This window comes from Beta vulgaris, chromosome 2 (genome assembly GCF_026745355.1).
Source record: "Beta vulgaris subsp. vulgaris cultivar EL10 chromosome 2, EL10.2, whole genome shotgun sequence".
NCBI lineage: Eukaryota > Viridiplantae > Streptophyta > Magnoliopsida > Caryophyllales > Amaranthaceae > Beta > Beta vulgaris.
The window spans coordinates 50,596,606-50,613,124 of NC_079203.1; the positions used below are offsets into that span (position 1 = coordinate 50,596,606).

At 35.1% G+C, this 16,519-nt stretch overlaps 2 protein-coding genes across 4 annotated transcripts; both read left to right on the plus strand.

Annotated features, from left to right (window-relative positions):
• Nucleotides 1-161: 161 nt before the first annotated feature.
• LOC104907450 (pentatricopeptide repeat-containing protein At1g71210, mitochondrial) lies at nt 162-8,742 on the plus strand. Of its 3 annotated transcripts, none has more exons than XR_792025.4 (3): nt 162-3,205; nt 4,193-4,358; nt 7,874-8,742. XR_792025.4 is itself a non-coding variant. In XM_010696384.4 (2 exons), the coding sequence occupies exon 1, from the start codon at nt 541-543 to the stop codon at nt 3,166-3,168; it is 2,628 nt and encodes an 875-aa protein (XP_010694686.2). In that variant the 5' UTR covers nt 162-540; the 3' UTR covers nt 3,169-3,205; nt 7,874-8,742. The 3 variants fall into 3 exon arrangements, 1 of the variants encoding a protein (XP_010694686.2); XR_792024.4 differs by having other exon boundaries at nt 4,193-4,341; XM_010696384.4 differs by lacking the exon at nt 4,193-4,358.
• A 2,700-nt stretch (nt 8,743-11,442) lies between these two features.
• LOC104907446 (serine/threonine-protein kinase-like protein At3g51990) lies at nt 11,443-13,489 on the plus strand. Its single transcript, XM_010696381.4, has one exon. The coding sequence runs from the start codon at nt 11,676-11,678 to the stop codon at nt 13,104-13,106; it is 1,431 nt and encodes a 476-aa protein (XP_010694683.2). The 5' UTR covers nt 11,443-11,675; the 3' UTR covers nt 13,107-13,489.
• The last annotated feature ends 3,030 nt before the right edge of the window (nt 13,490-16,519 follow it).

Sequence of the window (16,519 nt, forward strand, 5' to 3'; positions counted from 1 at the left end):
CTAATTGCGGTCTGACGTTAAGCTTAACGTCAAACGGTCTTTTATAAGAATTTGTGTTAATTTATTTCAATTCAATTCAATTCAATTCAGTTCAGTTCAGTTCAATTCAGTTCAGTTCAGTTCAGCTTCAATCAGTTCAATTCAGCTGTTTTATGTTTCGAAAAGAACAGACCCTAACTAGCAAGAAGAAAGGTAGTTTTCATCCCCAAAAAAAAAAAAAGTCTTCTTTAAACGTCAGTTTAAGTTTACTGCGATATCAGTCTTCCACAATTTTCCCTCCTCCCCTGTTTATCCTCCGTCACCCTTGTTTTCCTCTCAAAAAACGCCTGCTTCTGCCGAAACCATTAGAACCAGAAGCAGCAGAGCTCCAATCTCTCTCTCTCTGTCAAACAAACACAAAGAAATATCCATTTGCTCTTTCTTCCATGTCCCAATCAATTGTTAATCCAAAAACCCGTTTCATTAACATTATCACAATCCTATACTTTAGATAAAATTCACACATATGCCCATAAAAATCCAACCTTTACTTATCAAATTATGCTGACACCAACACTCAAATACATAACCAAAACTAGGCCTTTTCTCTCTCCTCTTCTTCTTTCAAACTCCTTATCTACTACACCTTCTGCAAATCTCCTCCCTAATTCACCTATAATACGATACAAATTTGTAGACCCATCTTCAGAATCGAAAAAGATTGCTTCTACTTTCAGTGATTGGTTTAGAACCTCGAAAAACCCTATTTTTGAGAAGATTTTCCAGATTTTAAATACTCGAGGTGATGAAGATCTTGCCTCTTCTACAAAGTCTGATGGGAGTCTTGCTCAATTGGAAATAAGATTGACAGAATCTTATGTTTTGGAGGTACTTGATTATAAAAGAGATGATATTTTAAGTTGTTTGAAATTCTTTGATTGGTGTGGTAGACAACCCTATTTTAATCATACTCGAACTACTTGTGTTGCGCTTTTTAAGATTTTGAGTCGTGCTAAGCTGACTTCTTTGATGCTAGATTTGTTAGATAGTTTTAGTAAGCAGAAAAATTTGCATAGGGTTAGGTATAATGATATGCTTGTGATGGGGTATGCATTAGCTGGAAAAGTTGATGTTGCACTTCAGGTGTTTGGTAGAATGCGCTTTCACGGCCTCGATTTGGATGAGTTTGCTTACCATATTCTTTTGAATTCATTGGTTGAGGAAGGTTGCTTCGATGCGGTGAATGTTGTGTTGGAGCAAATTAGGATGAGGGGGCACCAGAATGAGGTCACTCATAGTATTGTGACCAAGAGTTTGTGTAAGCAGGGTCAGCTGGAAGAGGCGGAGAAGTACTTGCGGGGGTTGTTGGGTCAGGAGAAGGTGTTGCCAGGGCGTATTCTTGGTGTGCTTGTGGATGCCCTTTGTAAGGATAAAAAGTTTTCCCATGCTGGTAAGTTAATCCAGGAGTTTGCGGATGTTGGGACTTTCTCTATGCAAGAGGCATATGGTGTTTGGATTAAGAGTCTTGTGCAAGCTGGTAAATTAGATAGTGCCGTGGAATTCTTGCACACTAAAAAATCTGTTGAAGGGTATATTCCTGAAGTGTTCAGGTACAATATTTTGATCTGTAGGCTTCTCAAGGAAAACCGCCTTGAAGAGGTTTCTGATCTGTTGTTGGATATGAAAGAGAGCCAAATTGTGCCTGATAAGGTGACCATGAATGCTGTAATGTGCTTCTTTTGCAAGGCTGGAATGATGGATGTTGCACTCGAATTGTATGATAGGAAGGCCGAGTTTGGGCTTACTCCACATAGTTTGGTATTTAATTATGTTATAAACACTCTATGTGGGGATGGCAGCACCGATGAAGCATATCGGATACTGACGAACTCTATGAAACAGGGTTATTTTCCTGGCAAGAGGACCTTCTCTGTTCTTGCTGATGCGTTGTGTAGGGAAAGTAAGCTTGATAAAATGAAGGACCTAGTTATGTTTGCCTTGGAGCGTAAATTCATTCCTGCCGACTCTGCATATGAAAAATTCATTAGAGCCCTTTGCCGGGCTAAAAGGGTTGACGATGGTTACTTGATCCATGGAGAACTGAACAGGCTAAATAAGAAAACCAGTGAAAGTACATATTCGTACTTGATATGTGGCTTTAATCAGGCAAGCAGGGGAGACCTTGCCGCTAGACTTCTAATTGAAATGCAAGATAAAGGTCATAAACCATCAGACAGATTGTTTAAAGATGTTGTCTATCGTGTATGTGAAATGGATAGTCCTGGAAAGCACTTTGTGCAGTTGCTTGAGATGCAATTGTCTCGTTATGGATCTGACCAGCGCACTTTCAGTTACTTTATCTATGGGGCTGGGCATGCCAGAAGGCCTGAGCTTGGAAGAGCAGTTTATGAAATGATGGAGAGATCTGGCATTGCCCCTTGTTTGAGCTCAGACCTTCTTATGCTGAGGTGTTACCTGAGAAGCGAAAATATATTGGATGCACTAAAGTTCTTTGATGATGTCAGCAAAAAAAGAAAGGTGGGAAGGAAGATGTACAATACTATGGTGGTTGGACTTTGCAAATCAGGGAAGACGAACCTTGCATTGTCTATGTTGAAGCAAGGAAGGTCCAATGGATTGGTCCCTAGCATGCAAAGTTATGAGGAGCTCATAAGGCGGTGTTGCTCAGATCATAATTATGATGATGCTATTAAATTAATTAACGACATGGAGAAAGTTGGACGGAAGATTTCATCTTTTGTTGGCAATATATTTTTGTTGCACTCAATGCGTTCTACAGATTTATACAAGGCATGGAATCGTTCAAGAGATGTATCTACTGAGACAACTAGTACTGCAATGCTTGGCCGTATAATTGCTGTTTTTTCTGGCTATGTAGCGTTGGATTTTACCGCTGAGGACTTGGAAGAAGTTATTGGGAAGTGTTTTCGTCTTGATATCTTCTCTTACAACATGATGCTCAGAATATTGAGCATCAACAAGATGGATGAAGCTTGCGAATTGTTTAAACGGTTGTATCACAAAGGATATCGACCAAATAGATTTACTTATGACATAGTTGTTCACGGTCTCTATAAGCATGGTAGATCCGTTGAAGCTGAAATTTGGGCAGACGAAATGTTACGACGAGGACATGTTCCAACAGAGTGCACTCATGTGTTCATTTGAAGAAAAATTTACATGGTCAGACACCAAAAAAGAACAGGTAATGGGTTTAAACTATTTAATTTTTTGGGCTTTTATAGTAGATCCTTGTGCCTCATTGTATCTCTTTTGTTTGTTTTCTTAATTAATTGCCATTTGAAGTAGATTCTTCCAGTCAAAATGTTGTTCTTTATAGATTAGAATTCATTATAAGATGATTTTTTAAGCAAGTTCCTTGAATGAATCTGTGATTTTATTATTCTTTAGTCATGAATCCTGAAAATCACCATTTGAACAACATACTCATAACCGAGTGTTAAATTTTGTAGGTCAGAATTTATGAAACACCAATTCTTCAATGCAACTCCCCTATGTGTAAAGCTATGATTTTATTTGTTCCATATTTAATCCTGAAAACAACCATCAAACTGATGTAGATCTTGCTTTATGCAAGTATGTCCGCACTCTTATTTATTCCAGTGCACCCTCCTATATGTGGAAGCAGTTGTGTTGATTGGTTTTTGAGCTTTGACACCCATTCCGCATACCTTCTTAATGCTGCGAATGGTCTCTTGTAAAGTACACTTCTGACAGTCAGTACTCTCTAGTTCAAAGTTTAAGTAGTTTATGAACAGACTAGTGAAGGAAATGTTGGATAGTCTATAGTGTATAGTTTATTTGCAATGTCTCTCCTGAATCTCCATTCAAGCTAGCAACGACTTAACCAATCATTTTATTATTGAGATTTTGAAAATCATATAGAATGTTCTAAACAAAGGGATCAGAGAAAGCATCTGAATAATGAATACCATGTGTGAACAAAGTTCTTCACTGGGCATACAGACAATGAAATGCAGAGAGATGTCTTCAAAACATGCTACCTTGATAATTGATGAATGAAAAGTTGTGCTTGCTTCGCTGGTGGATATGAGAGTAGGGAGAGTAAGAGTGGTGTCATGCACATGATAAGAACTGATGTGGGTTAGGAAAAGAATCTTGTGAATCTAAGAGTGGACCCTTGACTTCGATCTTAATTTTGAACATGCAGGGTGTGGAAAGTCCTATTAGGACTTAGGAGACAATCAAGGGCCAAAAAAAGCCAAGTTTCGAATGAAATGAGGTTTACACCCATTTGACGAGATAACTATGTGGCGAAGGGAATCTTTTGATATGCTCGATTCTTGCTGTCTTGTGTAGGTAATGCAGTAATTTAGGTAATTGTCCATGAGCTAACTAAGTGTTCTTTGAAGATTTCATCAAGCAATGAAGGTGTCCAGGTCATAGAGTGCTTGTGTCATGAAAATTCTAAATGAGCTTGACCTATGTGCCCTCAAGATTGTACATAGGGAGCATGTAATCTTTTCATTTAGTGAAGCACTCAAAGTGCGCGTGTCAATGATAAATGCATGAAAAATTTATGCAATCCAAGGATATGCAGCATAACATATAAATTCTAGACCTTAAGCCCTTCTATATATTAGGTCAGTGCTTTCGGTTAATAACTAAAAAATTAGAATGAAGAGCTTCACCACACCTTGTCTATAGTCGATAGTGTTACTGATTTGGCGGTTGGTTATGCTCATCGTATTGTTACATTGTAGTTTTCATCTGGCCAGATGACTTCGGGCACTTCCTCACTCTGGTGGGACTAAAGTTATGTGCTTATCTCGAAAGTGTAAGACTTCTTTGGACTGTAGCTAGCTGGGTTATGTTTGATAATTGCTTTTAGATTCATAGAAAGAGCTTTCAATTGGGAGACATTCTTTGGATGTTGGTTGCTTCCAAAATTGTATTAGCTCCCTGATGGTAGAAAGAAAAGGTTGGCGTGTGATTGGGAAAAAAAGTAAAAGCATGATCAAAGGCAAAAATGTCAAAATGGAAATTTGCATCGATTGCACTTCAGTATGTATATCAATAATAAATTAAATTAGTAATTTCACCTTAGAAAAGCCTACTAAGGTCTACTTGAAGTTCAACTCTCATGTGTTTGTTAATTTGAACTCGGAAATACCATCCACCCAAATGCTTGAGCTAATCTTAGTTGTCTCAAACCAAAATTGACCGAAAACATAGCAAACCCAAAGTGACCCAGCCTGATGCTGATCGACCTGTTTTCCATCTCTAGTCTTAGATCAGACTGTTTCCGATCTCTAGTATTCTGATGCATCAAATACTTACCCCCTAAAGTATAAAGTTATCCTCGGAAGTCAGACCTCAATGACACTGATATTCTGTCTTAATGTCATGTTCTGTTTTTTTCCTTTATGGAGCCTAAGTATCTGTTAGAGAATCGTAAAGGAAATTGTGGGCATCATCTTTTGAACTTGGTTGGCAATAAGATATGTTTAGCTGGTATTACATGGTCCTGTCACTTGCTAGAAAGGATTATGCTTGATTGTAAGGTGAAGATTGTAAGTATGGTGCTTTACAAGAAACAACCCTGTCACCCTTTAAAAGTTTTCAGAAAAACCCTTGAACCATATATCCAATTGGCATATGGGTTGTCCAATATCATACAAGGGCCACTTTGGATGACAAATGGATGTTGTCTAGAAGAATTGAAATTCAAAAGTGAATGAAATGTAGTACTACGTTACATGGTATGCAATTCATTGGTCGTTTTTTTATCAAAACGACGCTCTTCCAGCCCATCTAATTTAGGGGTGTAAGCATGTAGAATAAACTCAAAAGTGCAGTGTGATCCAGTCTTAAGCATTTGTACTAAAGTGGACTCGAGAAAGTTTGGACTAAATTTGATCTCAAATCTTACATATATTTTGGACTGCGGTCCAATCCAAAGAAGTACCTTTTACAAGTTACAGCACTGTTTTCGTGAGAAAGTACTTCTGATTTTTGTTTGAATTTACCTTATATAATGAACATTTTCTCTACTGGTATTACTTCCGGTCATTGACTTCCTTTATAATAGTTCTTCATTTTGTTTTCTTCAACTTACTGTACTTTTCTCTATCGGTGTACCATATTATCTCCATTTTTTCTCTCAAATCACAAGCTAACAGTCTTCTCCTTTTTCATCCTCATCATTAGAAAACATCATTTCACTAATGCAAAATAAGAGTTTTTTTTTTTTTTCTAGCAATTTGAGTTTCTACAAACTGACGCAGGTTTTCAAAATTTTCTTTGCTCCCATTTTATTCAGAATTGCAGTGCTTGTTTCGTCCTTTTGAGAATGACTTCTCTTGGGTGTTGTTTATATTGATGTCAACCTCTATCTGTCAAAGGCAACTAAATTCTTCGAAACAAAGATGCTTAGGAATTGTCAACTCTCCTATCATCATGTACTAAGGACATCCTTATGTGACACAAAGTTCAATATTCTAGCAAATTAAACAGATTTGGACCTTCTCCACAGTCTATAGTATGCAAAGTAGATAAACAGATTACTAAGGAGAATGGCTAATTGACGACTCACTAGGGTACTGGTTTGTGACTTGTCTTCATGCCTCCTTGTTTGACTATTGTCAATGTCCAGCTTCCTTGTGCAAATTTGGGGGCGTCAAGAACTCAAGGTTGCTTTTACTTTGAAATCTACCTAAACTAGCTATAAACTATAAACTATAAACTATGAACTTATAGGGAAGTACTTAACCACATCTTTAATGGCTGTTCATTTCGCTCTATCAGAAACAATCATATGCACGAGAGTTGTGTCATCTTGACTATGATTCTGTTGTTGTCATTTTGCATATATGGATGTCTCATTGCTGTTGCCTTCTGGCTCATTTGCCTGTATTATGAGGACATTGTTCTCATCCATCCCCTTTCACTAGCTGTTTTCCAATGTTGTTCATGCTGTGCCCCTCCTTTGGACTAGTATATGCCAAGAGCCTTCTTTTTGGAATTTCATTTTTAGTCGAATATACGCTTTTCCTGATTGGCTTACCTCGTCAATATCTCAAACACAGATTATGTGTTGTTCCTTTTCTTTTTGAGACCTATATTTCATACATGAAAAAAAAAATCACGGCCTTGATCACGGTTGCTAATAAAGGTCATGGTATTGTTGAAGTGGCATTTTGCGGTTGTTCAATGCGCTTTATGGCCAATTGCGACATGACCATTTATAGGTCTACTTTTTATCACTGTGATTCAAGAGTTTTGAAAAATATTCTTAGGTTATAGTTTATCATATACTTCTTCCTTATTTTCACTACTTGCAACATCTAGTTTGAGCATACGATTTAAGGAGGAGATTCTAGAAGGTAAACAGACAAAGTAATACAATAACTTGATGGGAACAATCTTGTCATGTGCAACCATTTTTTTTTTTACGTTGTTTGCTATTTAATTTTGAACAGTGAATTTGGACTCGTAACACCGCCATCAGAACGATGTACTTCGTTTCTTGATTCTAGCAACTGTTCCTACTTTCTACTCGCTCGAATAGTGTTTGAAAAGTGTCTCTATTTGGCATGATCAACAAGATGCTAAGTTTCCTGGTAGGCAATAAATTCAGTTAATTTCCTAATAGTTGCCATTGACAAATATTTGGTAGTTGAAAACTGGTTTTGGGAAACCATTATAATCCTGAAGGCAACTACCTACAAAATTTAGTTGAATCAACATTCCTCCAAAGTAAGTTTTTGGATACTTTTAGTGATGTATAAATGGAGATTGTTTCTCTATCTGTCCCCTCTCTTTTTAGAAATGTACTTCGCTGCAGGATTTTTTAATAATTACTTTCTGATTAGTTGAATCTGTATATTAGATGCAGGAAAATTTCGAAGCTCAGTTTCCCTTTGCCAGGAAGCTCTTTCGACGACTACTGGATCGAACAGATGTCTCTTTGGTAGAAGGTTGATAACCTGTTATTATAACATTGGACAATGATGCTCTCTCAAGTTCCCTTCTACATCAACGAAAGTGGTACATAATTATATAAGCTAGCCCTTGTTTGCTATGTACTAGTTGGAGTTGACAATTGACATGTTTTTGGAGTTCTGATCAGCATTCCTTAAAATAACGTCTGAGGCTCTTCGACAGTGGTTGACCGAATTATACTCTAGTTTGGGACTTGGTAGCAGCGCTTGGCTGTCAGAACTCAGATAATCACCTTACCTGGTCAGCGATGCTGACTAAGCTGTGTTATCTTCTAATGTTGGTGTCTGATTAGTCTTTCTCATCACATTTCTTCCAAATAAATAGCTCTCTGAAGATCAACACTGGATAGGAAAGCACTTCTTCCAATTAGTTCAACCTGTTATTCAGATTCAAGCTACTAATTAATGGTAAACTATTCAGAATGCTATATCTGGTAAATGGGTCTGGATTTTTGCTCCATTGAGTGGACCGCTATAACAAGCTTGCAGGGAGGCTAATAGTTTTGGTGTATTTTTATCGTAGTATCATGAATATACAGGACAGCAGTAGAAGTCCTATTCTTTGAAATTTTTCCCTTTTTTTGTCGGAAGAAGAAAATGAGCTAAAATAGTGTCATTGAAAATAAAAGGAAGAATGATATATCTTCAAGCTCTTGTTGTAATGAACATTCTTTTTGTTTATTTTTCTGCAAATCTCAGGTTTCTGATGTACTATCAGTCTGTTTCCTTTGGAAGATAATGTGTATTGTATGATGTATCTCCCAATTTTTCTTAGATGTAGTTTAAATTAACAAAAATTATTAAAAGAGACGGTCTAATTTTAATATAAAAGTAGACCTAGTAACTAAATGGATTAAACTAGTGACCGAAATAAATTAACCTAGTCACTATTGGGCTTTAATATTGGGCTTAACATTGCCTAATTTTAATTTAAAAGTAGGCGGTCTCTTACAAGACAAACTCTTAAATTAATGGGTTCTTAGCCCATGTATAATCATAATCTCTGTTTTTCAGCTGTATATGACAGTATTTCCAAGTGCAAATTTGTTATCCTCTTGTCTTGCACAAGAGCTCCACTTTATCAGGGCCTGCCTTTTTTGGTGTGAATTGTTACTAGTACTAGTTTATGACCTGACCTCATTGTATTTTTTTTTTTGACATCGAAGAAATTGTGCATTAATGAAAAACGAAATTACATCCTAATACTAAAAACAACCAAATGAACAAAAAAACTAAATTGAGCAGAACTCGCTCTTACACGACAACTGCAAAAACATAAATAACATAAATTAAAATAAAGTTGATCGATCTGGTGGATGACGTTTCTTCTAGTGGCGATCGTCAGAAGCTGGATAAAAGGAGTAGGAGGAGAGACTTGACCTCATTGTAGTAGTAGTATGATCTAACCTATTTATGCACTCTTTAAGTATCGAGCATATACACTACCAACTAATGGTATAGCGCATCGGACAGAAGAATTTGTGTAAAGCAAGAAGCATGGTCCTTGCTGATAAATTGGAATGAAATTCTCTCTTTTTTCCAGCACATATGAAATGGATGTTACTGAAAAAGCTTGTAAGTGACTCCTAACCAAACATTTGGACCACCATTTCCCTAAAGAACATGATTATTAATTCTCTTGGTAACTTCAGCAACCTCAAACCAGAAGCATATTCACTCCTGTCATCAGTATCAGTAGGTTGGAGGGAGCAGGGGACCCTGCAACATTTTGTCAAACCAGGGATGAGATTACTCGTTTGGTGCATAGAGATCAGAGTATTCATGCATTAATCTCAATAATGGAGTATCTCTTGTCTTGCCATTTCTTACATATACCTTTGTGTACCTAGAAATAGGTCCACACAAGCAAAGTTATTAAAATCGTGATTCAACTCTTAAAAAATCTTACGATTTCATTATTCAAATATGGTAGACGATTCGATTCACGATTCTAGATAATTCTATACATTTCTTTCTACTATTGAAAACTTCGCAAATTTAAATCATGTTTGAAAAGTACATTAGACGTCTAAAACTTTGCTCTTGAATTTACCTAGGAGGTAGATTTGTAATTTTAATTTTAGAGGACCAGCAAATATATTAGACCACCCTTAATACTAAATATGTTTGTACGTGAATAAATCTAATCCAAATAAACACTTGTTTCTGGACACCTACCACTTGGACTAATCCTTACTACTTGGGTTGTTATTAAGATCATCCGATAACCATAGGACGGTATACAAGAAAGGTGAGAGGATTTGGAAGTGCACTCGAGTATATAATAAACGTATTGGTGTCTATGGTTTATTTTTGACTTTGTAGTAAAAGTCATTAAATCTTTCGATATGAATTCGTTAGATAAGGTGAATAACGTGGATTAGGGAAGAAAGATTGTAGATTTATATCCTACACGAAAATGATATTCTCTTAATCTGAGTTTCAAATTTACAAATTCAACATCATGGTGAAACGAAAAACTCATGCAAGTTAATGAACTGACTGATCACTTTAAGTAATAATCTCAAAAAGAGAAAAAGTTCAAATGTGAAAGGTTAGATTTAGGAAGAAAATATAATGGAAAATGATGAAAACTTTTGCTTCATTTGGTGGAAAGAAAATCATGTGTGAAACTGCTCATATTCTTTTGACGAGTTAATTGTTCTTATGCATGGCTGACTAAGACTTTAGTGCTGGTTGCTCAAATGGGGATTAAGAAAGACCAAACTGAAAGTTGCAAGTTCAATTAAACATTCTTGTCCTTTTTGTTTATCTTCTTGTCAAGTCCAATTGATTTGTCTAGCACGTAATAGTAGAACAAGTGTTTGGTCAACAATGTATGGGGAGTCATCCAGACATCCAGTGCCAAAAAAAAAAAAAACAATGTATTCGGGAGATTATTAATCTAATTCCTCCATATTAAGCTAGTTGTTACATTATCATACCATACTAGAAAAATTCCGATCAAGTTAGAACAAACCAAATATATAACCCTCGAAAAAATTACGATAAGATAATACTTCCTCCGTTCTGCATGAAATAAAACATAGGAGATTGACATGGTGATTTAGAATAGAAGAGATATAGAGAGAAAGAAATAGAGGGATTCGTGTAACGTTTTGTTTATTTTGAAACGACCTAAAATGATAAGTCGTGAGTGTTTCATTTATTTATAACGGAATAAATAGAATAATTTATATCAGATTAGATCAAATTATGCCGTAAATATGATACCAATTTAGATTGACTTATTTAGATAGAATAAACATGTATTTCTTTCGTAATAGAAATAATGCAATATTTTTGTATTTTATATTTCACAAATAATAACGAATTGTTGCTTTCTTTCGGTTACGGAGGAAATACTTAATTACCTTTCCCCCCACCAGCAAAATTTGGGACTCTAATTTGGTAAAAAGGGTACCCCACTTCTCTACCCTCCTAAAAGCACCAGCAGAGCAAATTAAAGCACCTTCCTTTTCCTCTCCACCCAAATAAAATATAAAAATTAGGAACATAAAGACTTTTACACTGTAACATAAACACCACCCTGAAAAAAGAAGGCATCTACCTTCCACAATCCCCATGAAAACTTCCACTCTTTTCCCTCTCAAAGATTCATTCTTTAGAACTCCATAAAACCCACATCATCTATTTTTTTCACTCCTGAAAAATAAAAATTGGTTCTTGATGGGTTATCTCTCTTGCAAAGCTCAATCATCCATAGAAGTCTCAAATTCTCAAAACCCATCTTCTAACAAACTAAAACAACAAAACCCAGATAAAAATTCCCATGAAAAACCCATCAAAATCAAAGAATTTAAGTACAATGATCTTGAATTAGCTACCAATAATTTCTCTGACCAAAAACTTCTTGGCAGAGGAAGTCATGGTCTTGTTTATAAAGCTCTTCTTCCTTCTGGTCGTTTTGTAGCAGTTAAGAAACCCTCTAGAAAGCAACAACCTTCATCTTCTGATGAATTTGACAATGAAATCAACATTTTGTCTAATCTTCAAAGTTCCAGGTTTGTTAATTTAGTGGGTTTTACAAATAATGATGAAATTCCCAGAAATGATAGGTTGCTTGTTGTTGAATTTATGTGTAATGGTACTTTATATGATTTTTTGCACAAAAATTCCAAGCCCCCAAATTGGGGTCGTAGGATTAAATTAGCACTTCAAATTGCTAAAGCTGTTGAAACCCTTCATTCACAATTTCCACCTGTGATTCATAGGGATATTAAGTCTGCTAATGTGTTGCTTGATAGAAATTTTAATGCTAAATTGGGGGATTTTGGGCTTGCCCTGAAGTGTAATGTGGACGATTTTCGACTCCGGTCTACGCCCCCGGCTGGAACAATTGGGTATTTGGATCCATGTTATGTAACACCAGATAATTTGAGTACTAAAACTGATGTATTTAGTTTTGGCATTTTGTTGTTGGAGATCATAAGTGGAAGAAAAGCTATTGATATTGGGCATTCACCACCCTCAGTAGTTGATTGGGCTATCCCTTTGGTGAGGAAAGGGAAGCTTTTAGGTATTTATGATCCTAGGATCCCTCCTCCAAAGGATCATATGGTTAGGAAGCAATTAGCTGTAATTGCTGCCAAATGTGTGAGGTCTAATAGGGAGAGAAGGCCGTCGATGAAGGAGATTGTTGAGGCTCTTGATAGGTTGAGCAAGCTCCTGCCATTGCATTCGTGGAACGGGTTAGCAAACCCGTGCTTGATGGTAGAGAATGTTGGGCAGCCTGTTGGATTGGCAAATGGGCATTCGAGTTCAAGGTTTAGGGGGTTAGAATGTGGGAATTTGGTTGATGTGGATGGTACATTTGCAAAGCCATTGAAGAATCCGAGGAGAGTTTATTCGGATTTGGGCTTTAGGAACAATTTGTTGGATTTAATGGCAGAATCTGAATTGGATTCTGAATTTGGAGGAGAGGATGTGATTGAGCATAAACAACACACACCTAGCCACAAGCCAAGTTTAAGAATTCGAAGTGAAAGATATAGTGAAAAGGGCCAGACTTCTTCTCTTGTTCGGTTCAATGGTGGTGTAAGTCTTTCTCAATTGCGAAGAAGTATATTGGACCATAAAAGACCTCAATATGGTCAGTAAGATATGGATGATATGCTTCTTAGCGAAATATAGAGATTCAGAAATCGGATACATCTAACTCGGATGTCATTAATCGGCTATCAAGAGTTGCTTGAGTGGAACTCTCAGAGTGCAAGCGTCTATTCTTGTATTGGATGTTTTTGTAGATTATTTGCTTTCATTGTTTTTGTTTCCAACCAGCTGATAATTCGTTCATTGTTTTCTGAGGCAGCCTGTTCATTGAAATGTTAATAGATTTAACTCAATCTATATGGTTGAGCTGTTGTATAGTCTATTACACGCTTTGCTGATTGAACATTGGCTAGGTGATATAGGTAGGGTGTGACTGCTGTAATCAGTGTTTTGTATCATGATATTCATCAGTTTGTCAATTCTTCTTGTTATCTATAGAAAAAAAAGCATTTGAACTACTCCTTTGTATATAGCTCAGGCTTGTGTGAACTAGTATGGTAAAATCTGAGACATTTGAACAGTTGTATGGACAGATCAATGCCCTACAGATCAGTCCATATTCCGTATCACACCCTCCAATGATGGTGCGACATTATGAGTAACCCGTTCGTGTTTGTGTTTGTCAGTATCCCTATAAATGCATTATTGTTAACTCCACACAAGCTTATTAATTCTTATTAGTTTCTCCATGCATGCATAATTAGTAACCCAATATATGTAAATCGGTACCCAAGTCGCACAATCTAACTAATAATGTAAGGTGTCACTGTAACGATATATACTTTCTCCGTTATGTTTTAAATGAAACATTAGGTGAAATGACACTATTCGTTTATCAATTTTGTCTCCAATTTATCGTCATTATATAAATAAAAACATAGTCAAATTTTTTTTGATGCATACTATCAAATTATAACCTTTTTTTTTTTTGATGCATACTATCAAATTATAACTTTTTTATATTTTTACGTGTGCACAATTAAAGAGATTAATGATTGAAAAAGCGTGTTGGGTTGCGTGAAAAAGCAAATGTTTCATTTAAAATATAACGGAGGAAGTATGTAATAACAATAAGCTGCCTCTTAATTCTAAATTCTTCATCTTGGATTTGTATTGGTGATTTAGAAAATTCCTGGCCAAATATGACATTTTCTTAGTAATAAAGTTATTGTTTTTGTTTAAAAATAGGATTATACTCCCTCCGTCCCATAATATAGTGCTTGTTTCTTTTTTCACGGTCTCCAAAACGTAACTTTGACCTTTAATATCTTCAATTCCTTATTGATAAAAAATATAAAAAGTTGATATTATGAAACTACACATTGAGACGAATCTAACAAGATCCTACATGAATATGTTTTTTTTATATATACAAATGAGAATATTCGGTCAAAGATTTTAAAGTTTGACCACCAAAAATGAAATAGGCACTATATTATGGGACGGAGGGAGTACTATAATAGCTAGTTTGCTGCCATATGTTACTTTCTAGACAAGATAGAAGTTCCAATCATGAAACAACGCTAGGCTGGCCCATTCAGCAAGTTTGATGCTTCATAATCTTTTTTATTTCTTGTAAATGATTATTATATTTCCCTTTCATCTAAACTCTACATTTGGATGTAAACTTGTAATTATGGATTAGATAAAAAGATAATTTACTATTATTACTATGTCTGTTAGCAACAAAGCATTATGTGAAAAATCTATATTCTACTTCCTCTTAATCCTCTAGTCAAGGCTTTACAGCTCAGTGATCTCCTATAAGCTATAGCCCTATAGGTCACGTGCTTCTCCTTGGAGTTGTGTTTTATACTTCTATAATGTTATTTTGGGACTTTGAAGTTGTATTGTGTGAGATGCACTCATACAATGATACAAATATATGATTGGTCAATGGTTATTTTTCTTATGATATTTTTTACCAATATGTTTGTAGTGTGATTTATGTATCTATATATAATAAAATTAATCGTCAAGTGAGTTTATCCATCATCTAGTAAACTTTCTTATTCAAAAAGTCTCGTTATAATCATCTTCATACATCTAAAAAAAAAGTCACTATAAGCGTTAATGTTGCAACCTCAAGCTTTAACATTAAAGATTGTATATTAATCCAAAAAAATCTTATATTTCTCTCTTCAAAACAAAATATAATTGATGGCAATATAATTTAAGAAAATGAAAAACTAGGATCTAGACCTAATTGATATGCTATCAATGAGACCATAGTTTTTCTTCCAATAATGCTAGCATTGTCCGAGCCTAATATTAGTTTCTATGTGAAAAAGTGAACATATCAAACGAGTACATGCCTATTATAAGCATGTTAGTGTTTTTTTGTAATACTTCATATTAAACAAGAGTAAAAATGTAATTAATTGCGAGTAGCAGAAGATACAATGCATAGTTGCTAATGATATCTACAAGGAAAAGGAATCTTATTTTTTTTTGTTATTGTCAATATATTAATACATTAACTACGCCAAAAAAAAAAGAATCAATAACTTTTTTTCTTGATTTCAAAAAAAAAAAAACTAAAATAAAATAAAGGTGACTTAAATAAAGGATTGGGAACAATGGATCCAAGTTATTAGTCAAGCAATTTATCCAATAACTTCTATTGAAAAGCTAAACCTATTATTCTTTCTCGATGTATTAAACGCAATCATGTAGAGAAAGTGCTACAATTAGAAGGCATAACTTTTGCATGATTGATGGAACAAAAGATTTTACAATGGGTAAAAATTAACAAGAAGAAGTCAAAAAGCACTCAAGTTGATCTTCTTTCTCCTATAGAGTAGTTAGCTTTTTGTCTGAACTTGGAATGGCTTTTTCCTTGTTCAAATCTTCTTGGTAATAAAGAATTAAAGCTACTCTTACTTTGTCTAATATGTTGCTCCATTCCAAAATTTTCAAATCTTTGACAAGTTAATGGATAATATGAACTGTATTAGAATTGTCAATATTTGCTTTAGCTTAGGTTTTAGATGTCATGTCACGAGATAGAGATGTTTTTCATATTAAAGTCAAGATTCTCATGCAGAATGCTTTGATATATATGTTCACTCGCCTTATATGCACGTTATGCGTGCGAAATCATATATTTTATAATTAATTTTAGTAATAATTTTCGTCCAAAGTTGTTTACAAAAATTGATAAAGGGAATTGTAGTTGTCAGTATGTTGTGTTTTTTGTTTACAAATGATCAAGAAAAGAATATAATGATGAAGAAGATGTTGCAGTGTAACTTGTTTGTGGGAGTTAGAGATAAATTAGGGTTTATAATTTTTTTTTTTGGGAAATATGGTTAGCGGTTACCATTCTCTTTTTGTTTTTAACCCTTTTCTTATTTTTTGGTGTCCCCCATGTGTTGCCTTATACAATAGAGATTAATCATCTTTAGTTTAAAATTCATGCTTTGATTTCCTTTTTACTACTACAATTTGATAATTTGTAG

What these genes read in the sequence shown, in the direction of transcription:
- LOC104907450 (XM_010696384.4), top strand. Translation starts at nt 541, where the DNA reads ATGCTGACACCAACACTCAAATACATAACCAAAACTAGGCCTTTTCTC.
- LOC104907446 (XM_010696381.4), top strand. Translation starts at nt 11,676, where the DNA reads ATGGGTTATCTCTCTTGCAAAGCTCAATCATCCATAGAAGTCTCAAAT.